The sequence below is a fragment of the Pleurodeles waltl genome, chromosome 9 (genome assembly GCF_031143425.1).
Source record: "Pleurodeles waltl isolate 20211129_DDA chromosome 9, aPleWal1.hap1.20221129, whole genome shotgun sequence".
Classification (NCBI taxonomy): Eukaryota; Metazoa; Chordata; class Amphibia; order Caudata; family Salamandridae; genus Pleurodeles; species Pleurodeles waltl.
The window spans coordinates 262,443,863-262,463,954 of NC_090448.1; the positions used below are offsets into that span (position 1 = coordinate 262,443,863).

Consider the following 20,092-nt stretch of genomic DNA (forward strand, 5'->3'; position numbering starts at 1 on the left):
CTGGTTGGTCAACTAAATGTTAGTACATTTCTATAGCTGTCTCCCAAGGAATACCAAAATCAGTCTAGTGGAAAATATTAAAACTATGAATAGGTTCTGCTGTTTGAACTCCATTATGTGTTGCAGCCACAAAATGTAACATATAAAATAACTCCATCAGAAGTGGTATTCACGTTATACAAGAATCCATGAATAAATACATAAAAAAAGTTGTGTGAGTAAATGTTTCTCCAACTGTAACCAAACAACTTAAGGAGGACAGCATGAACCTTCCTAATTCAATTGATATGTCAGTGGTTTTCCCTTGGTACAGAGAACCTGTGCTTGTGATATATAGAAGGAGCCTGACTCTTCAGCAATTGTGTGTAATATCGAGAAACCTGGCTCCTCCTATCCTGTCAAATCTGATTAACAGTGAATCCTTGCCAGACTCCACTTGCACCACACCCTCACAGTTATTTTTCAGTCACAAATGACCTCATGACATGTGCTCTCCATTCCACAAGTAAAAACTCTATCTTTTGTGAGCTAGCTTAACATTTCACCTTGATCATACTAAAAAGACATAAAGCAACATTTAAATGTTTTTATGAATTTCCAATTGACTGACACTAGAGGACATCAATATTTAAGCTAATTATCTGTTTTAATCTAAATTAGTTATATCTGTTTCCATTAAATGTTAACATAATAGTCTCCTACATAAAAGAATAAGTACAGCCCAGCTGTGGTCAAGGTCCACTTAGGATATATTTGTCAATTCACCAAAGTCTGCATAGTTGGGGCCAACTGCCACCTCACTGTCAAAATTTCCTATTCCATTGGTCTAAGCAGATTAGAAATTGATGTGTGATAACCCTTAGTATCACAAACCTTCACCTAGCATCCAGACAATGGTGAATGGATGGTAAGCCTCCAGTTAACATTGGAAGTACTCATTTGCTGAACTGCTTCTCTTGATTCCCTTTACAACTGTGGTGATGGAAATGGAGACCACACTTGCATATCTCTTGGTCCTAGGTCAAGTGGACATTTCTTTTTTATGTCTTCTTTAGATACATTAACTCTAAAAATCAGGCAACAGAGCTGGGAAACGCATGTCAGTAATTGTGATGTCTCTGAGATAATCATCCATTGTATCTGTGAAAGGGTACCCTTCAAAATAAGATTGAATTATTGCACATTATTTATGAATACTATTGTTTGAAACAAAATATGTGGCTTGGATCTTTGTCTTGGTAAATGATGTGAGAACATCACTGATGACAAGATGCCATTTAATATCTATACTGCATTCTCAGAAAACGCTATTTCAAAGGTCTGTGTTCGATCGCCACTGCTCAATTGCAGCAACAAAAGAAACACGTAGTCTTCTTGAGGTCAATGTAGTGAGGGATCCTTCTCAGACTGACAATCCCACAAAAGACAGACAATGAGGCACAATTCCCTTTTCTCACACCTATGAACACAACAGAAAAGAAAATAAACAGTCTCAACAAAATTGCATGAAATAGCTCTTGGGACATGTAGACACACTTTAGCTTCACATCTGAATGCTTGACTCTGTAGCTGAAAGAAAGAAAGAGCTTCAGTTTTAATCCCACCCACAGAGCAAAGTTTTAATACTGCACCAGGTAAGAACAAGACAAAAAGGCAGACTGTAATGTTTAGACAATATGCACATTATTTGTTTTTGCTTTGTAGAAAAAGAAATGATTAATATGATGGACTAAGTGGAAAAAGCAGCAAACACTCACTTGAATTTCAGCACAGTTTACAAAATAATTGCACATATGTGTTAAACAAAATATAACATGTTTATATCTCTTTATATGTGCATATAACAGCACACACAGATGCACGTAGATAGATAGATAGATAGATAGATAGATAGATAGATAGATAGATAGATAGATATATAGATAGATGAGAATGTAAAAAATGCAAACAGGCTCTGATTCACAAAGCATACGGTGAAATCTATCACTGTAGAGTGACAATTTTGTGGAGGAGTTTTGATTTTTTTTTACATCCACAACCAATCCGGTGGGTGGTATTACAGACAGTACTCCATGGTGCAACAGGTGTGTGTGTGCCTAATTTCTGCACCCCTGGGAGACTGGAGTATTACAGAATGGGGTGCAGATGCTTTTGCAGTCCCTTCTGTAAAAAGGAGCACAGCAGCACACATTCAGTGCCGGTGCTATCTTAAGGGAACATTCCCTCATTTTCATAGTGCCATGGTCCCAGCAATGAGGGAAACACTTTGCCTGTGTTCCTGTGTTGAATCATAGAAGTGGGTAAGCAGGCAGAGGCCTTCAGAAAGTGCATTTGGACTGTACCACAAAATGTGGCACACTGTAGGTGTGCACCCTCCAAACATCTGCTTATAGGCTGCTGCAGTCTCTCACTGTACCCAGCTGCAGGGGATCTCTGTTCCCTCTTAAAGTGCAGAAGGGTGCCACCTGCAGAGGTAAAGACTGAGCAGCATTTCCAATCCCCCTCTGTCTTTCACTAATGTCCCATTACACAACAAAGGTTTAGGAGTAATGCAGATAGTCTAAAGCAGTAGTGAACCTCCAGAAGTACTTCAATGAGCACAAATTACACATGAAGAACTTCCAATAGGTGGAGCGTTCTGCTTGAATAAAAGATAAAAGATGGGCCTTTCCATATATAACACCCTCAAGAGGGAAACATGCACCATGTAGGGAAATCCCTTCCCCTGTATCTTCAATATAAATAGGGTTGTACATCCGCTTCCCCAACCTGTAAATGGCTTTGATGAGAGTAAATTTAAACTCCATCTGTTGAAAACTACCAGCAAAATGTAGCTGAAATATAAAAGTATGTGCCGTTCCCTATCTTTCAGAGCTTAACCCCCTGCCACACACATACCTATAAAACACTTTATGAATGGGGCCATCTGTCATCATTTGTCATTTGAAGGTTATGAGATACAGAAAAGCATCACGAAATACAGAACATGAGCAGAGAGGGTAAAACATTCACAAGCACACAGAAGTAAAAAATGAAAGGTTTAATGAAGTGTTTAATAACCTTTAGTTGTCACCACCAAAATAATCAGGGCAGTGCAGATGATAGAGAAAAGGGCTGTCAAACGAGGCAGTTAGTAGTGTCTGGGATTATACTCGAATGTTTACCCTGCTTCACTAAGCCAAATATCTTATGTGTTTGTTCACATCAATTCAATTCAGGGTCAAGGTTAAAGACTCACAACCTCTTTGTATGTCACTCTCTCTTGATGAACCCTTTGTCCAGTGTCCTCTAGCCCTCTGGGGGGAAAACAAACACATGTAACATTCAGACAATACAGAAGAGGGCAATGAAATAAAACAAACAACTTCACACCATAAAAACATAGTTAACAAAGGTTTTAACTAGAGGTCCATGTTTGAAAGAGATGCCAACTTATGGGAGCAACTGAATATGTTCTTTGTAAATCCTGTGTTATGTCTATCTAATGCTCTTGTTTTTTTTAATTCAAGTTTTGAAGGGATCTCAGAAAAAATTATGAATTATATGATTTAACAAACTGTACATATTGTAAAAAATGCATTTATGCACTATGTGAAATTGTAACTGAATGGAATGATGAAAAAGATAAAAGGCCTTATTTAGAGCATGGTGGAAAATTGTACTTATTCCTTATGGTGGATTTTAGGCAGCATGTCCCTGCCAACGTGCCATAATATGCTAGGGATTCAGAATTCAGGAAGCAGGAACCTCTCAAAAAATCTGCCAAATTCTCTTTCAGATGCTGGAATTGTTGGCACCAAACGTAGCTATGGCAAATGTACTCCAAGAGTGAGAGTAGTCATATAGCAGTTCTTTGTAACATCCCAGGAAAGACAGCATAGCATGTTATGGTCACTAGTTTACCTATAAATTAATGTTTGTTAACTTTGAGGTAATTTAAGGGGTAACCGCAACAGATATTTTATGACCTGTTAGCAGTTCTTAAACATGTAGTTGATGAGCCACACTTTCCGGAAGAGTTATCTTCAACTGAACTGATCATGCCATAAGGGTATGCTACACATAAACATCTGTTTCAATGTCCTTTTGCTGTGCTTTGATTAATTTACCTACTATTTTGGGTCACTAACATAGTTAATGTACCCAGTTTGTTTGTACAGTAGCGATTTGTGTTTCGATTTGAGGAGAGTTTTCACTCCTTTCCACTATTATTTTACTCAATCCCACATTTTGATGCAGTTTTTATAAGACTGTGAAGGGCAAGAAGTATTTATGTCAATATTGAATTCACTTGTAGTCTAGTCATACGTGTAAAACAACCAAATCTCGGTTAAGATGAATTAAATGAGGAACACGATTACATCTAATGTATCCTGAAAATTTTATCTTTGCTTCCTTCATTTTTTAAGGTTTGAATAATGTATTAGATACCTCATATATGAGGTATATAAAATAATTCCACATCCTTTGAAAAGACTGTTCTATCTTCAAGGCAAAAAACTCTTAATAGGATAAAGATAATTAAAAAGATAGTGAATGCCTTTTTTAATACGCTAACATAATAATAATAACAACAACAACAATAATAGTAATAATAATAATAATAATAATAACAACAATAAGAAGAAGAAGAAGAAAAAGAGGAAACAGAAGATGTTACTTGTTGATATATGTACTAAGGAGGATCGTTGATAGTTATACAATGTGAACAAGTTCTGGAAAATATGATCATGCACGTTTGGTGTGACTAGAATGTTGAGGAAAAATGGCAAATTGAAATTCAGGGATGTTACAACCAAGAAAATATATATTGCTCTGTCTTTTTCCAATGTACTACATATACAATATGAGATAGTCCCCAAGAAACAAGGTAATGATGTGTTGGTTGCCTAAGTAAGGTGAAGTTGTTTGTTCTAAAGAAGGTGGTTCATAATAAATTAGAGGGCAGAACGATGATAAGTCACAGAAATCCCCAGATCCTGTTAAGTTTAATTGCATATAACTTTACCCGGGCAGTAGATTGATTGTCTTGGTGTGCTACATCACCATAGGGATACAAATGAAAATGACTGTATGAGCACTTGTTTTTAAAACAAAATGTAGTGGTCCAGTATAGGATGATATCAAAAACGTTGGACATATGAACAAAATTGTATCATGTATTAATATTAATTCCAGACCTGGTGCATTGAATTATAAATATCCTAGATGTTCTTGAGGAATTCAGTAAATGAGTTGTGGAAAGGAGAGAGACAAACTCTAAATGCTGAAATAATAACTAGAACCAAATAAATGTTTTGGCTATATTAGCTAATTTACTTGCCCTAATTAATAAAGAGATTAATGATATCCAGGTAATAAAAGGCCAGGTGAAATGGGAACATGTGTATGTGTAGCCATAGTTGATCCTTGGTACCCTTGTGTCAATATTATCATTAGAATGATAGAACTTGAGAGAGCTCCTTCAACAGAATGTCTATGATCTATACAACTCTAAATAGGTTAGTAATGCCAGAGGAGGAGCAGACTGAATATTTGCCATTTCTGGTGGATTCACCACTAAATGTAATTTCCAAATCAGTCCTTGATTTATGCTATGGTCCATACATTTATTTATTCAATAAAGCTCAAGCACACTGTTCAAGATGTGCAATAAATAAGTGAACATGATGATTGTTTTTGTAGTGTGGTTTGACAAAGAGATACAAAAAGTGGACGTCAGTAATAGTGTAGTGACAATTGTCTAATTTTCAGGAAAAACATTTGATGTCTCTGATACCTAATGCAAATGTCCCTACACTAAGGGCCTAATTTAGAATTTTGCTGACAGGTATTTTGTCATAAACGTACTATAAGTGCCAGAACAGATGATGCACCTGTAATAAGATAAATAGATTATCTGTCAAGATTGTGACACAGTAACCTGTCTGCCACACTTTAAATGACTCCTTAAATGTCCTCATACTATAAAAACATGATTATCAGATGGTCATGGTATGTGAATAGGCCTATCATAGCTAATGCAGTAATAATAAAAATAAACAGTTAAAAGATTTCCAAGTCATGATTTTCACATTTTAGGGTTGATGTTAAAGCAAGCAATACTTGAAGATTGATATTGGAAGAATTGCATTTGGGAGTTGGAGTACCTAAATTCTGTCTAATGATGACAGAGTGCAATAACAATGATTGGAAATTACATAATATTTTAAAATAATACATTAGAAACTTTGATTTTGTTTGTAGACTATTTATAATTTTATGAAAGAAGAAAAAGTAATGACCCAATTTATTTTAATATGAATGTTACTGCACTTTCCAACAACAGGGTTCTGCAGTAGTTGACACAAGAGCAATAATGGTTAAAGCAATTGTTGTTCATGCTTATTCATTTAGGAAAGTCTACAATTAACTGTATATTGAAACTGCAATTGATGGTAACAGGATTTCCCTTTTTTCTATGACAGCTCTGATTCAAACAGAATACTCAGCTTCTTTACTTTCTTGGCTGTAGGCATCATTGCTCCCGTCACTTGAAAGAAGTTATAGCCAAGACACTACTATTCCAATTACTAGAACCAGCTGCTTTTAGTTTTGTTTGGCAATACTCAGCTGTGATAAATTATGGATAAAATGTTGGGATAAATTATGGATATAAATAATTTAATTTTTTGCAGGAAGGTTTAGAAAGATTCCAGGAAGGTATTAGGCAATATGGATGTTGCAATGGCCACAGTCTCTTGGGTTGGACTATGTGATACAGGGATCATCCATTAATCTTTAACTTGCCATTCTCTTTCTGCTGTTAAGAATGGGATAAGAAACAAGGTATACGCTCTATGATGATTTGTTTGTATGTGAAACCAATACTTCATCAAGTTCTCTATGCATGGAATGCAAGAACCAACATGAACAAGTGAATTGTGAAGCACAGTTCAACAATAAATTTGTATTTAGAAAGCTGCTTAGATACCCAAATAGAAAAAGGAACGTTTTTCACAATTGTCTCTTATGAAGCTAAAATTAGCAAAACACTAAGGCCCTCATTATGACCTTGGCGGGCGGCGGAGGCCGACCGCCAAAGTCCCGCCGTCAGGTTACCGTTCCGCGGTCGAAAGACCGCGGCGGTAATTCTGACTTTCCCGCTGGGCTGGCGGGCGGTCGCCTTCAGACCGCCAGCCAGCCCAGCGGGAAAGAGGCTTCCACGATGAAGCCGGCTCGGAATCGAGCCGGCGGAGTGGAAGCTGTGCGACAGGTGCAGTTGCACCCGTCGCGTATTTCACTGTCTGCGCAGCAGACAGTGAAATACATTTAGGGGCCCTCTTACGGGGGCCCCTGCAGTGCCCATGCCAGTGGCATGGGCACTGCAGGGGCCCCCAGGGGCCCCGCGACCCCCCCTACCGCCATCCGGATCTCGGCGGTCCGACCGCCGGGATCTGGATGGCGGTAGGGGGGGTCGGAATCCCCGCGGCGGTGCAGCAAGCTGCGCCGCCGCGGAGGATTCAATGGGGCCGCGGTACACTGGCGGGACCCCGCCAGTGGTGCCGGTCCGACCGCGGCTTTACCGCCGCGGTCGGAATCCCCATTGGAGCACCGCCGGCCTGTCGGCGGTGCTCCCGCGGTCCTCCGCCCTGGCGGTCAAAGACCGCCAGGGTCAGAATGAGGGCCTAAGTCTGAGATTGCATGTCTTATGCTTGAGTGCTGAAAATTTAAAGAAGCTGCCATAGATTATAAGGGGTGGGGTTCACCTTTTTTGCAACATTTATCAAACAAAGACAACTTAAGTATATAGTGTATTTTTAACATCACACATGCTATTGATTCAGGTGGAAAAATGAATGGTGGCTTGTTTTGTGAGATTTTAAATGCTATTATGGGACAATGTATCATAGGAAAATTAGTACTGACAGGGGAGGCAGATCTGTGCCTATGTCCTTCCCAATTTTGTTTGATATTTGCAGTGTCATTTACTGATATTTAATTGGTGACTGAGCAATCAAAGGACAGTTTTAAACAACATATGAATCTACACCATTGACTGGATTCACATGTAAACATTTTTCGGTACTCTGTGATGAATTAATATATTAAAATTATATCAGTCTTGTCAAAGCTATTAAGCAATCTTTACTGTATGTTATTTTATAGGTTCCACCTGATCTTTTGTTGAACACTGGGAAGTACTTATGGGCACATATTGCACCACAACACTCATCAATTTGTTGGAATCATTCACATAAAATGCCAATGCATTTTATGCGGCATTTTTCTATATAAACACTATTTGCCGCAGTAATGACCTGTGAACAAAGACAAATGTTATACTTGCACTGTGTGAAGTTAATATCTAGTGAGGTGTAAAGCATGTGCAGCTGTAAGATCATTGCAAAGCATAGCTGAAGTCAGTCAGGGTGAGTGTGAGGAGAGTTGGCATCTCTATAGGTCTGAGGCATCAGAAAACACTCACGCCCAGCCGCCGCAGCAGGTGTGCTGGTAGGAGAGGAAAGAGCATTGGATAACGATACGTGACTAGGGCTAGAAATATTGGTTACATCCTGGTTCTGGCTTGTGATGGAGGACTGTCTCCTTAGAGCCCCCTGAAAGGAAGTGCCACTCTTGAAAGTATTGACTACCTCGATCTGCAACGGAGGAAAGAACGAGACAAGTTGCTCAGGGAATGAACATAGTTTCCCAACTGGCACAATAAACAATGGACCAAGCACAGAATGGCACTATGAAGGGAAGAAAATGGAGAATGAGTTGACAAACAATTTTAAGTACAATACATGAATGCACACATTAAATGATCAATACAGTTATGCACCTATGTGTTCCACTGTCATTTCCTCAAGGGTTACTTCTTGATAACAGAGAATGTTCTTACTCAAAAAAGTTGAAAAGCAGAACTTTGTGGTTGAGAGACAATTTTTCTTTTATAAACATATTCAAAAACATACTCTTTTTTTCATTGGGCATCCAACATGTGACTCAAGTTATAACAATGTGTTCTACGCACATTCTTTCAGTGTGCCTATGCATTTTGGAAAAACTTTTCCTAAAAATGTTAATTTTTCATACTTGAAGGAGCACTGCTACCCTGAGGTTTGTCATGTGATTTTAGAGTAAAATTCAATTTCTGCATTGTAACTTTTGCAACACGTGCCCTTATTGTTTTTCTTTTGGAAACATCAACTTTGGTAGAATCCCTGGGGGGTCATTATGATCCTGGCGGTCTTGAGAAGTGGTGGCAGTCTGACTGCTGCCAAAAAGGTGGTCTGACTGCTTTGGCGGTGGCTTGACCGCCACATTACGACAGTCACGGTTGTGCCCCTTCGAACTGCCAGCACTGCCAGTTTACCTCCACAGGAGGGAGTGGCAGTGTTGGCGGTACTAATCTTCCAGGTCAGCTCTGCAAGAAGTGCCACCCTGGGGATTCTCCTCTCTGCCAGTAGCACCGCCATGTAAAGGCTGACAAAGACTGGGTGCAGGGGGTTCCAGGCCAGACCCGTCGTGCCGATCACTGAACAGCGCAACAGGTGCTGGTGCACCCTACGCGCTGCATTATTGCTGCAAGCTCAATCATGAGCCATTGTCAATGTTGTAGGCTGTTCCCCACTGTGCCAATTGACGGAAACACCATTTCTGCCCGCTGACCCCTCGGGGAACTTGTAATGGGGACCACGGAAAGGAGGGGGCACTTGTGGCAACCTGACCGTGGGAGTTTGGCTGAGACAGCCTTTTTCATCCTTCAAAATCATAATGACCACCTTAGTGTCGGAGTGGTACTACAACAACATGTATAATTTGGTTAGACCACATCCTTAGTGTTTGCATTATGTAGAAAATTAAAATGTACAAATAGTGTGGTATATTATTTTTAAAAATGTATCCTCTTCCATAAAAAATTTAAAAACTTACTTTAAAAATGGGTGAGGCTGAGGCAACAAAGAATGGAAAACAAGCCTATTGCAATTTGATTTGTATTGCTTTACCAATATCTAATAAAAAGCTGCCAAGGTTTTCAGATGGCAGGCTATACTTTCTTTCTTGCCAATACACCAAACAATTACTCCTTTGGACCTCCAAAGATGCACTTGAAAACACTTCTGTTTATTGAAAATGTATAAAGTGAGATGTAGTCTAAAATACTCGAAGAGTGTGGATTGACCCTTCAGTGATAGCTGGCACAATTGCCCATTTTGAACTCATTGACAGATTTCGGACAGCCTTAAATGCCACAAGTCAGAATACTGATCCATTTTATTCCTCCAGGTGTATCCACTCTGAACAGGATAAACTATCACTCTTAACCTTCTTCATCCACTCAGGGACTTTCTGAATTGCAAAACGATCTACTTTTGTCTCTTCATGCTCCCTCATCTGTCAACTCCGGAACTTGGGGCTTCCTCTCTACTCTTAAACTTGTGCAACACATATCTCATATATGGTCATTTTTCACAGCTCAAGCACCACAAAATGGTTCAATGTTCTGACCTAGTCATGAATTCTCTTGTCTGTTTTCTCTTATTGTCCAAGCTGGATTTTATTAGTGTAAAATCCCTTGCCTCCTAGAATATCAGGTGAAAAAACTCTTTAAAGTGCAGGATAACACTGAAAGACTGCTTAAATCTATAGAGGATTCAGAATCTACAATTCCCTGACCATGCTAGAATTGCTGTCTGTTGCAATACGGCCAGAAGCATAACATACCTAGCACCTTTAACCAACTGAGGATATCCATTTTACAGATACATTGGCAAGGGGGCAGAGACTGCATCAGAGATGCCAGAACATGAAGCTTGTATGGCAACAAAACAAAGCTGCTGGTCAGGCTTCACTACATTCAGCTGCATTTCAGTGTGTCTCTGCCAGCTGATTTTTTGGCTTCTGTGTTAAATGCACTGCTTGATCTGCCTTGAGATTATTCAGTCCATTGGTTGTGATTTACAAATTGTGTGCCTTTATTAAACAAATGCTCCCAAGTTCTATTAATCAGGGGAGGGTGTGCAAACATCACATAGGTCTCCAGACTGAGACTGAATACAACAGTGAGTCTGATTTTGTTTGTTTGTGCAGCACACAGAAAAATATATATTTTTGCATCATTAAGCACCATCTTCAATTTGGCAGTTCAAGACTGTATTTTAACCCCTTCTCAGCCAAGGAGGTAACGGTTACATCCTTGGCTGTGGCGCTGAGCCGCCAAGGACGTAACGGTTACGTCCTTGAACCGGCTAATGGCACCCCCCCCCGGGGCAGGGATGGAAGGGGAATCGTTTCCCCTTCCACCGGTCCCCCCGACGCCCTGTGGCATCTGATGACATCAGCGCGTGATCGCGTGCTGACCTCATCAGAGGCCTACCCCTCCGATTCCAGCGCGGAACGGAGGAGAAATGCAAAAGCACTTCTCCGACTATCACGTGGAGGGGGGTCGAGAGAGGCATGAAAGGAGAGGAAAGACCTTTCCTCTCCTTTCATGTGTCTCTCAGCTGCCCATTGGACACCAGGGAGGTTTTTTTATGTTTACTAATAAGGGGAGCGGGCCCTTGGGCAAGGGCAACTTCCCTGGCTGGCAATTTATTTTTAGGCCATTTCTGCTCCCCAGGGGGCAGATTTGCCTATTATAATATGCCGAATTGCCCCAGGAGGGGTATAAACCACTAGGCCACAGGGATTTTTTTTTGTGCCAATTTCACGCAAGAGGAGCGGCCCCTTAGGCAAGGGTCGCTCCCCTGGGGGGACAAGTTTATTTTAGGCCATTTCTGCTCCCCTTTGGGGCAGTTCAGTCTATTTCTATTAGGCCGATTTGCCCCGGGGGGCAGAAACCACTTAGGCACCAGGGATTGGTGTATGTGTGTGTTTTGTATGGGGGGCAGCCCCTTGGGCAAGGGTCGCTCCCTGCGGGGGCACATTACTGTTAGCCATATCTTCCGCCCCTGGAGGCAGATAGGACTATTTTTGGAGGGCCCATCTGCCCACAAGGAGGCAGAAAGCCCACCAGAGACCAGGGAAGATTGATTTTTCAAAATAAGAGGGTGGGGGTATGGCCATGCCTCCACCCCAAAGAAATGGGGATAAAGTTATTCTGCCCACTGGCAATTACCCCTGATCCATACCCTGGGGGGTCAGAAAGTCAACTAGATGCCAGGGAATGAAAAAAAAAAATAGTGGGCTGGGGCTACACACCAGTATGGGCATGGTTATGCCCCCATCCCAACTGAAGGGGGTAACAGTTTTTCAGCTCTCACCCCGCACACTTAAACATCTTATCCCAATGGCAAGCATGAGGAAATTAGAGTATTTGGGGTTTTGGTTTCACATTTGGGCCATGAGAGCTTGGCTAACTCTCAAAATCGTCCCACTTGGAATGGTTAGGGCTGCACTTTTTGGAATTTGGGACGTTGCAATGTAGAAAAATTCACAAGACCTAGACACATCTGAAAACTAAACATCTGGGTGAGTCCAGGGCGGTGTGCTTCACATGAACCCCACACCATTTCCTTACCCATAATGCCCTGCAAACCTCCAACTTTGCTGGAAATCACAAATTTTTTCCTCATTTTTGTGATGGAACCTTCCGGAATCTGCAGGAATCCACAAAATTCCTACCACCCAGCATTATCTCATCTATACCAATAAAAGTTCTGCCCCACTTGTCAACCTAGAAATGTTTTTTTTCAAACTGCCCTTTTGGACCCTCTTTAGTTCCCCCTCAATTTCGACATGTTTTTGGCTCTTCCCTGTCACAGGCACCTGGCCCACCTACACAAGTAAGGTATAATTTTTACCGGGAGACTAATGGGAATGTTGGTTCATAGGAAATTTGTCCTGGTGTGGTGATCCCACACAGAAATGTGGGGAAAATGTGATTTTGTAGCTAAATTTTAGGTTTGCTGGGGATTCTCGGTAAGAAAACACTGGGGTATCTACGCAAGTCACACCTCCCTGGACTCCCTTGGGTGTCCAGTTTTCAGAAATGTCTGGGTTTGGTAGGTCTCCCTGGATGGCTGCTGAGCCCAGGACCATAAACGCAAGTGCCCCCGCCCCTCGCAAAAACAGGTAGTTTTGTATTTGATAATTTTGAGGTGCTCAGATAATGTTTTGGGGCATTTCCTTTCGCGGGCACTAGGCCTACCCACACAAGTGAGGAACCATTTTTATCGGGAGACTGGGGGGAACGCTGGATGGAAGGAAATTTGTGGCTCCTCTCAGATTACAGAAGTTTCTGTCACTGAAATGTGAGGAAAAAGTGTTTTTTTGGCAAAATTGTGAGGTTTGCAAAGGGTTCTGTGTAACAAACCTGGTGAGGTCCCCACAAGTCACCCCATCCTGGATTCACCTAGGTGTCTAGTTTTCAAAAATGTGAAACTTTGGTAGGTTTCCTTAGGTGCCAACTCTCCTAGAGGCTAAAATCCACAGCTTGGCACATAGCTAAAAACACATCAGTTTTCTTTGGGAAAAGATGATGTGTCCACTTTGTGTTTTGGGGCATTTCCTGTTGTGGGCACTAGGCCTACCCTCACAAGTGAGGTACCATTTATTTATCTGGAGACTTAGGGGAAAGCTGGGTGGAAGGAAATTTGTGGCTCCTCTCAGATTCTGGAACTTTCTGTCACCAAAATGTGAGGAAAAGGTGTTTTTTGGCCGAATTATGAGGTTTGCAAAAGATTCTGGGTAACAGAACCTCGTAAGAGCTCCACAAGCCACACCATATTATATTCCCCTAGGTGTCTAGTTTAAAAAAATGCATAGGTGTGGTAGGTTTCCCTAGGGGCCAGCTGAGCTAGAGATCAAAATCCACAGCTAGGCACTTTCCAAAAAACACGTCAGTTTTCAATGTAAAAATGTGATGTGTCCATGTTGCATTTCCTGTCACGGGTGTTAGGCCTACCCACGCAAGTGAGGTACAGAGACTTGGGGGATCACAGAATAGCAGAACAAGTGTTCTTGCCCCTTGTCTTTCTCTACATTTTTTCCTTCCAAATGTAAGACAGTGTGTAAAAAAGGCGTCTATTTGAGAAACGCCCTGTAATTCACATGCTAGTATGGGGACCACAGAATTTAGAAATGTGCAAATAACCACTGCTTCTCAACACCTTATCTTATGCCCATTTTGGAAATACAAAGGTTTTCTTGATACCTATTTTTCACTCTTTATATTTCACCAAATTAATTGCTGTATACCCGGTATAGAATGAAAGCCAATTGTAAGGTTCAGCTCATTTATTGGCTCTGCGTACTTAGGATTCTTGATAAACCTACAAGCCCTATATATCACCGCAACCAGAAGAGTCCAGCAGATGTAACAGTATATTGCTTTCAGGAATCTAACATTGCAGGAAAAAGTTACAGAGTAAAACGTGGGGCAAAATGGCTGTTTTTTTAGCTCAATGTCAATATGTTTTCAATTCAGCTGTTATTTTCTGTAAACCTTGTATGAACTACACAAACGACCTCTTGCTGAATTCAGAATTTTGTCTACTTTTCAGAAATGTTTAGCGTTCCGTGATCCAGCATTGGTTTGACACCCATTTCTGTCACTAACTGGAAGGAGGCTAAAAGCACAAACAAGTAACAATGGGGTATGTCCCAGTAAAATGCCAAAATTGTGTTGAAAAATAGGGTTTTCTGATTCATGTCTGCCTGTTCCTGAAAGCTGGGAAGATCATAGCACCACAAACCCTTTGTTGATGCCATTTTCAGGGGAAAAAACCACAAGCCTTTCTTCTGCAGCCCTTTTTCCAATTTTTTTGAAAAAAAACGAAATGTTTGCTGTATTTTGGCTAATTTCCTGGTCTCCTTCAGGGGAACCCACAAACTCTGGGTACCTCTAGAATCGCCAGGATGTTGATAAAAGGGACGCACATTTGGCATGGGTAGCTTATGTGGATAAAAGGTTCTGAGGGCCTAAGCGCAGACTGATCCAAGTAGCCAAAAAAAGGCCTGGCACCTGAGGGGGAAAAGACCTGGCAGCGAAGGGGTTCAAAGGATAAAATTCAAGACTGTTTACTCTATGGTAGTAAGTAGTGTTATGTCATGTTACTGCCCCTTCCCTCTCAGCCTCATAGAATTATAAGCTTAACCAGGAATGCACATTGACATTTGCAAATCTGAACCACCAGACAATGCAAGATTCATCTTTAAGTTGCCTTTCAATGAGTTCATGATTAAAATCACAATTTTCAATGCATATTCGTTATCCTTGAATGGTTCCAGACTGTGGTTCAATCGCAACTAAGGTACTGCAAAGCAAACGTTCTTAGGATAGACAAATGGTATTTGGGCATGATTCGAAGCGAAAGTCAGAAATGTGTGTTTTTCTCTGAATTTGAAAATACAAATTCTAGAAGTCCGTGAATGTTGTGAATGCTGGAAGTGCACACTTGGTAACAACTCCTCATTCAGAAAAGTCGATGGTTTGTGAATATAGCACATGGATAGATTTGCATTAGCTATTTTTAGTTTTTTCAAGGGGGGAAATATGTTTTCTATGCAGAATCACCTTACCCTATCAGCTAATGTCAGGGTGCTGCTTCCAATTTCTGAAAAAGACTAAGAATACCAAAAAAGCAACGTGACTCTTAGTAATCACTTGTTTATGAGGTGGCCTGAGAGAAACTGTATTCCGACATGAAATTACATCATGATCGCGTAATTTTGTATGTGAGCCAATCTATTTACAGAAGCAAGTTGAAGTCATTAACAGACCCCTGTGTGCAATTAATTGCATTCCAAAGTGTCATTTAGACACAGAGATACCTTTGCAACTAAGTTCCAATCCCTCCAGGTGCATACATATTGGAACCAAACCTGAAATTCAGTGTATGTTAATGAGATATGGCCTCGTATTTCAGGTACCTCCAGAAATATAAATGTCTGAATTTTCATTTTATTTTGATTGGCATGCTTGAACTGGGTTTCGTAGTGCATGTCCGTAGGTTTGCTCTATTTTTTAATTGTTAAATCAGTCTTGCATAACTCGTTCTCATCCACATAAAATAGATCTTGAACTAATTATAGCCACATGGATATCTTTGGGTAGCATGCCATAAGTTACTATTTTCCTATTTGTGCAACTGCAGTCAAGAAGCAGTACAACCCCAGTTGACAGGTATGCCATTTCTAAAAAGGGAGTACAAGTAAAAGCAAACAGCAGGGTAAATGGATGAGATCAGTTTAAAAGTCCCTTACAATATTTTTGCATTTAGCTGAAAAATGCTTACATTTGCTAATAGAGCTCATAACCTCACCACACAAAACCATACAAGGAGAGGCACTTTGGGTAGGTCCCGTTTAGCCACTGGATCTGTAGGTGAGCTCTCTTTTACCATCTTTTTTTTTTCTTTTTTTTTTTTTTTTTTTTTTCGTCCTCATAATTATCACCCATGCTTTGGTAGAGGAAAAATGGTACCGGACGGGGGAAACGTAACCCTTGGGTCGTCCCGTTTGGTCTACGTTTTATTATTCTCCCAATCGTATGCCATCAACCAGGATATACTATTTTCTATGAAACCTAGTCATAACCAAAGCATCGCCCAGTATTGGGTAAGGGGAGTACTAATCATTGGACTTAAGTTGCACGAGGAGGAGACCAGACAGCAAAACAGTAATATACTATTGGTAGACATTTTCCCAGTTCATCCAGAAGTTATCCCTTCTAGAAAGGGGACCTCGTTGTTCCATTATGCACATTCGATTTACAGATATTTGCCAATCCTTAGAACGGGGGGGAAAGGGGTCAACCCATTTACGACAAATTTCTCGTCTAGCCAAAAGTATTAATACAAACAACAGGTGCTCCTGATGTGCTGACAATTTTTGATAATTCATACCCTGTTCACTGACCCCAAACACCACCATAGAAAGATCCAATTTTACGTTCACATTAAATATTATCTTTAAAGTGTTTCCTATCTCCTCCCAATATTCCCACAACTTTGAACATTGCCAAAACATGTGTATATCGTTTGCCTTATCGTCACCACACCTCGGACAGTTTTTCTGAGTTTTCCCGATAGCTGTTAATCTGGCCGGCGTCCAGTAAACCCTATGAAGTGTGAACAAATGGTTTTTCTTCAACTCTGCCGGGCTGGTCGTGAACCACAATTCTGAGCAGGACCTATTCCATAAAGATTTCACATCTAGAGTTGGAAAGATCCCCCCCCACTTCGACAAGGGAAGGGATGTCCCATCCCTTGTTGCTTCCAACAGAGCATGGTACCACAGAGCAACTTCCTTATTAATGATTTTCTGGTTTAATTTCCCTTCCCATATATTCCTTCCTATTTCTCCTATTTGTTGCGATTTAACCCAACTAGCTATCTGAAGATACTTGAATTTGGAGACTGTGCCTCCAGTCCCTTCATAAAGTGTCGACCAGCTTAACAGTTCTGGTCCTTCCATTATCTGGCCCCATCTTACAATCCCACTCACTCTCAAAGGAATTGATAATTTATCAGTGAGGCATTCAGGAGTGCCAGGTGAATCCCAAATGGGGGAAGAGCTGCAAAAATAGGGTATCTCTAGCACCTTCCGAAAGTGCATCCAAATGTTGCATGCATGTCTGAGTGTCTTCAAGCGTACCTTCTTGAAGTACTTAGGATGGCCGAATTTATATAGAAAATGATCTGCTTTTTCCTCGAGGTGTGCCGTTAAGGCTTTCCACGCCGGATCATATTCTGACTTCTTATTCAATAGGTTTCTAATGTTTTTTAATTGAAATGCCAGATAATACTTGAAGAAATCTGGAGACGCAATGCCCCCCCACTCTTTTTTTTTACTCATCTTTTTCCACGAGATCCTTACTCCTTTAGAGGCCCATACAAACGAGGATAAATTCCCCTGTAGTTTTTTAAACCAGCAGTTCTTAAACTCTAGTGGAATAGTGTTGAATAAAAAGGTGAATTTTGGGAGAATACACATCTTCAAAATGTTGGATCTTCCAATTATGGAAAGAGGGAGAGCGGCCCACGTCTTTAGCAATTTTTTGGTTTCTCTGTATGTTATGTTAAAATTTAGTTTAGGTACCTCATTTAGATCATTTGTTAATCGTATACCCAAATATCTGATCTCTTGTTTGACTAAAGGAGAAGCATAAGTCAAATTCCAACACATTATTTCTGTCTTTTCTGTGTTTACGCTGTAACCAGAAAGTTTACCAAATTGCTCCATCAAAGTATTGAACGCTAGTAGGGTAGAACTAACATCCTTGGTGTATAGCATAAGATCATCCGCATATAATGCTACTTTATTTTCCCAGTCCCCACTTTGAAATGGAGTAATTTCCTTACTTAACCTAAGAGAAATTGCCAGAGGCTCAATATATAAGTTAAAAAGCAAGGGAGACAATGGACATCCCTGTCGCGTACCCCGCCAAATCCTAAATTCTTGTGATAACTGGCCGTTGACCAGAATTCTCGCTGAGGGGCATCTATACAATTCCCTGACTGTCCTAACAAAAGGAAATCCCAAGCCTCCTTTTTCCAGCACTAACCTCAAAAAAGACCAATTGACCCGATCGAAGGCCTTTGCTGCGTCAAAAGTCAGGATCGCCAGAGGGGTCTTTTCTTGTTCCGCCAGATCTATTGCAGCAAATAACTCATGTGTTACATCCTGGAGATACCTCCCTTTCATAAAACCCTTTTGATCCGTATGAATCAGATTGCCTATGGCACTCCCTAATCTCCTGGCTAAAATCCCTGTATAAAGTTTGTAGTCGGCATTCAACAGGGAGATGGGTCTGTAAGATGCACAAGACATTGGGTCCTTACCTGGCTTTAAAACTAGACAAATTATAGCCTCTCTCCAGGATTTAGGCGTCTGAGCCCCCTCAACCAGCATAGAATTAAATAATTCTAATAAAAAAGGACTAATAACTTCCCCCAAGACCTTGTACAATTCATTAGGTAGATTGTCTGGACCAGCGGCCTGTCCTTTTTTTAACGCTTTTATGCCTTCAATAAGCTCAGCCTCATTTATTTTACAATTTAATAGGGTCTTTTCAGAATCTTCTAGAGCTGGAAGGTGTAGTTTTTCTAGAAAATCACTAATCGACTCGTCTGAATTAACCAGGCTTTCTGAGTATACGTCTTGGAAAAAAGATACAAATGCCCCCTCAATCTCTTCTTGCTCCACACAAATCGTATTGTCCGATTTGACTGCTGAAATATATCTTTTAGAGAGGTCTGACTTAACCTTCCATGCTAGTAGCTTACTGCAACCTTCTCCATATTCATGGTGAGCATATCGGCTAGCTTCCCATTTTAACTTACTGCGATTTTCCAAAAAAGCCTCTAGCTTAGTCCGAACATTAACCTCTTGACATATCAAGTCCTCTAATAAATTGACCTTCTCTTCTGCTCGTGCTTTATGGATTGCAGCTTGCAAGGTTTTAAGAGATAATTCCATATCTCCCAATTTCTCTTTTTCTTCACGATGTTTGTATATTGCCAGGCTCATAAGCCTCCCTCTAATATAAGCCTTAAAGGCGTCCCAAACACACCATAAACTTGCCGTACCTTGGTTCAAAAGAAAGAAATCTCTTGTGTCTTTTTTTAATGCTTCTACAATAGAGTCGTCTAATAGTATAGCGCGATTAATTATACATCTAATACCTTTATTTACGACCCTGATATCCAAGTGTAATTTTACAGCTGAATGATCTGAGAGGTGAGCTGGATTGTGGGCTACCTTTCTGACCTCTGGGCATAAACTTTTATGTATTAAAAAAAAATCTATTCTAGATCTATGCCCATATTTTTTATTGTAAAATGTATATCTGTCTCCTTCGCCTCCTCTGCAGTGCCATATGTCTACCAATCCTAAATCTTGCATGGCTTGTTTCACCTGTGCCCTCATTTTAGGAGAGTTATCCGTACCTCGAGGGGTTGACTTATCGTGTACAGGGTCTAACAAAATGTTGAAGTCTCCGCCTAGTACCACTGGATATCTAGCTAGAAGTAAAATATTGAATAACTCTTGAAATGGTGTGGGATCATCTAGGTTAGGTCCATAATAGCCTGCCACCGTGACCCAATAACCACATACGCACAGTTCTACCACTACCCATCTCCCTCTAGGGTCAACTTGCACC

General features: G+C 40.6%; 1 protein-coding gene across 6 annotated transcripts in view; it reads right to left on the reverse strand.

Annotated features, from left to right (window-relative positions):
• Positions 1-20,092, reverse strand: part of ATP2B2 (ATPase plasma membrane Ca2+ transporting 2) — a 1,884,743-nt gene that overhangs the window by 11,831 nt on the left and 1,852,820 nt on the right. The window contains exons 24-25 of one of the 6 annotated variants that reach the window (XM_069206671.1): positions 8,468-8,639; positions 3,242-3,296 (exon numbers count right to left, since the gene is read on the reverse strand). The exons of 4 other annotated variants lie outside the window; for them this stretch is intronic. In XM_069206671.1, coding sequence (XP_069062772.1) covers positions 3,289-3,296; positions 8,468-8,639 — 180 coding nt within the window. In that variant the 3' untranslated portion in view covers positions 3,242-3,288. The remainder of the gene's footprint in view (positions 1-3,241; positions 3,297-8,467; positions 8,640-20,092) is intronic. One more of the 6 variants, XM_069206669.1, reaches the window with a different exon arrangement.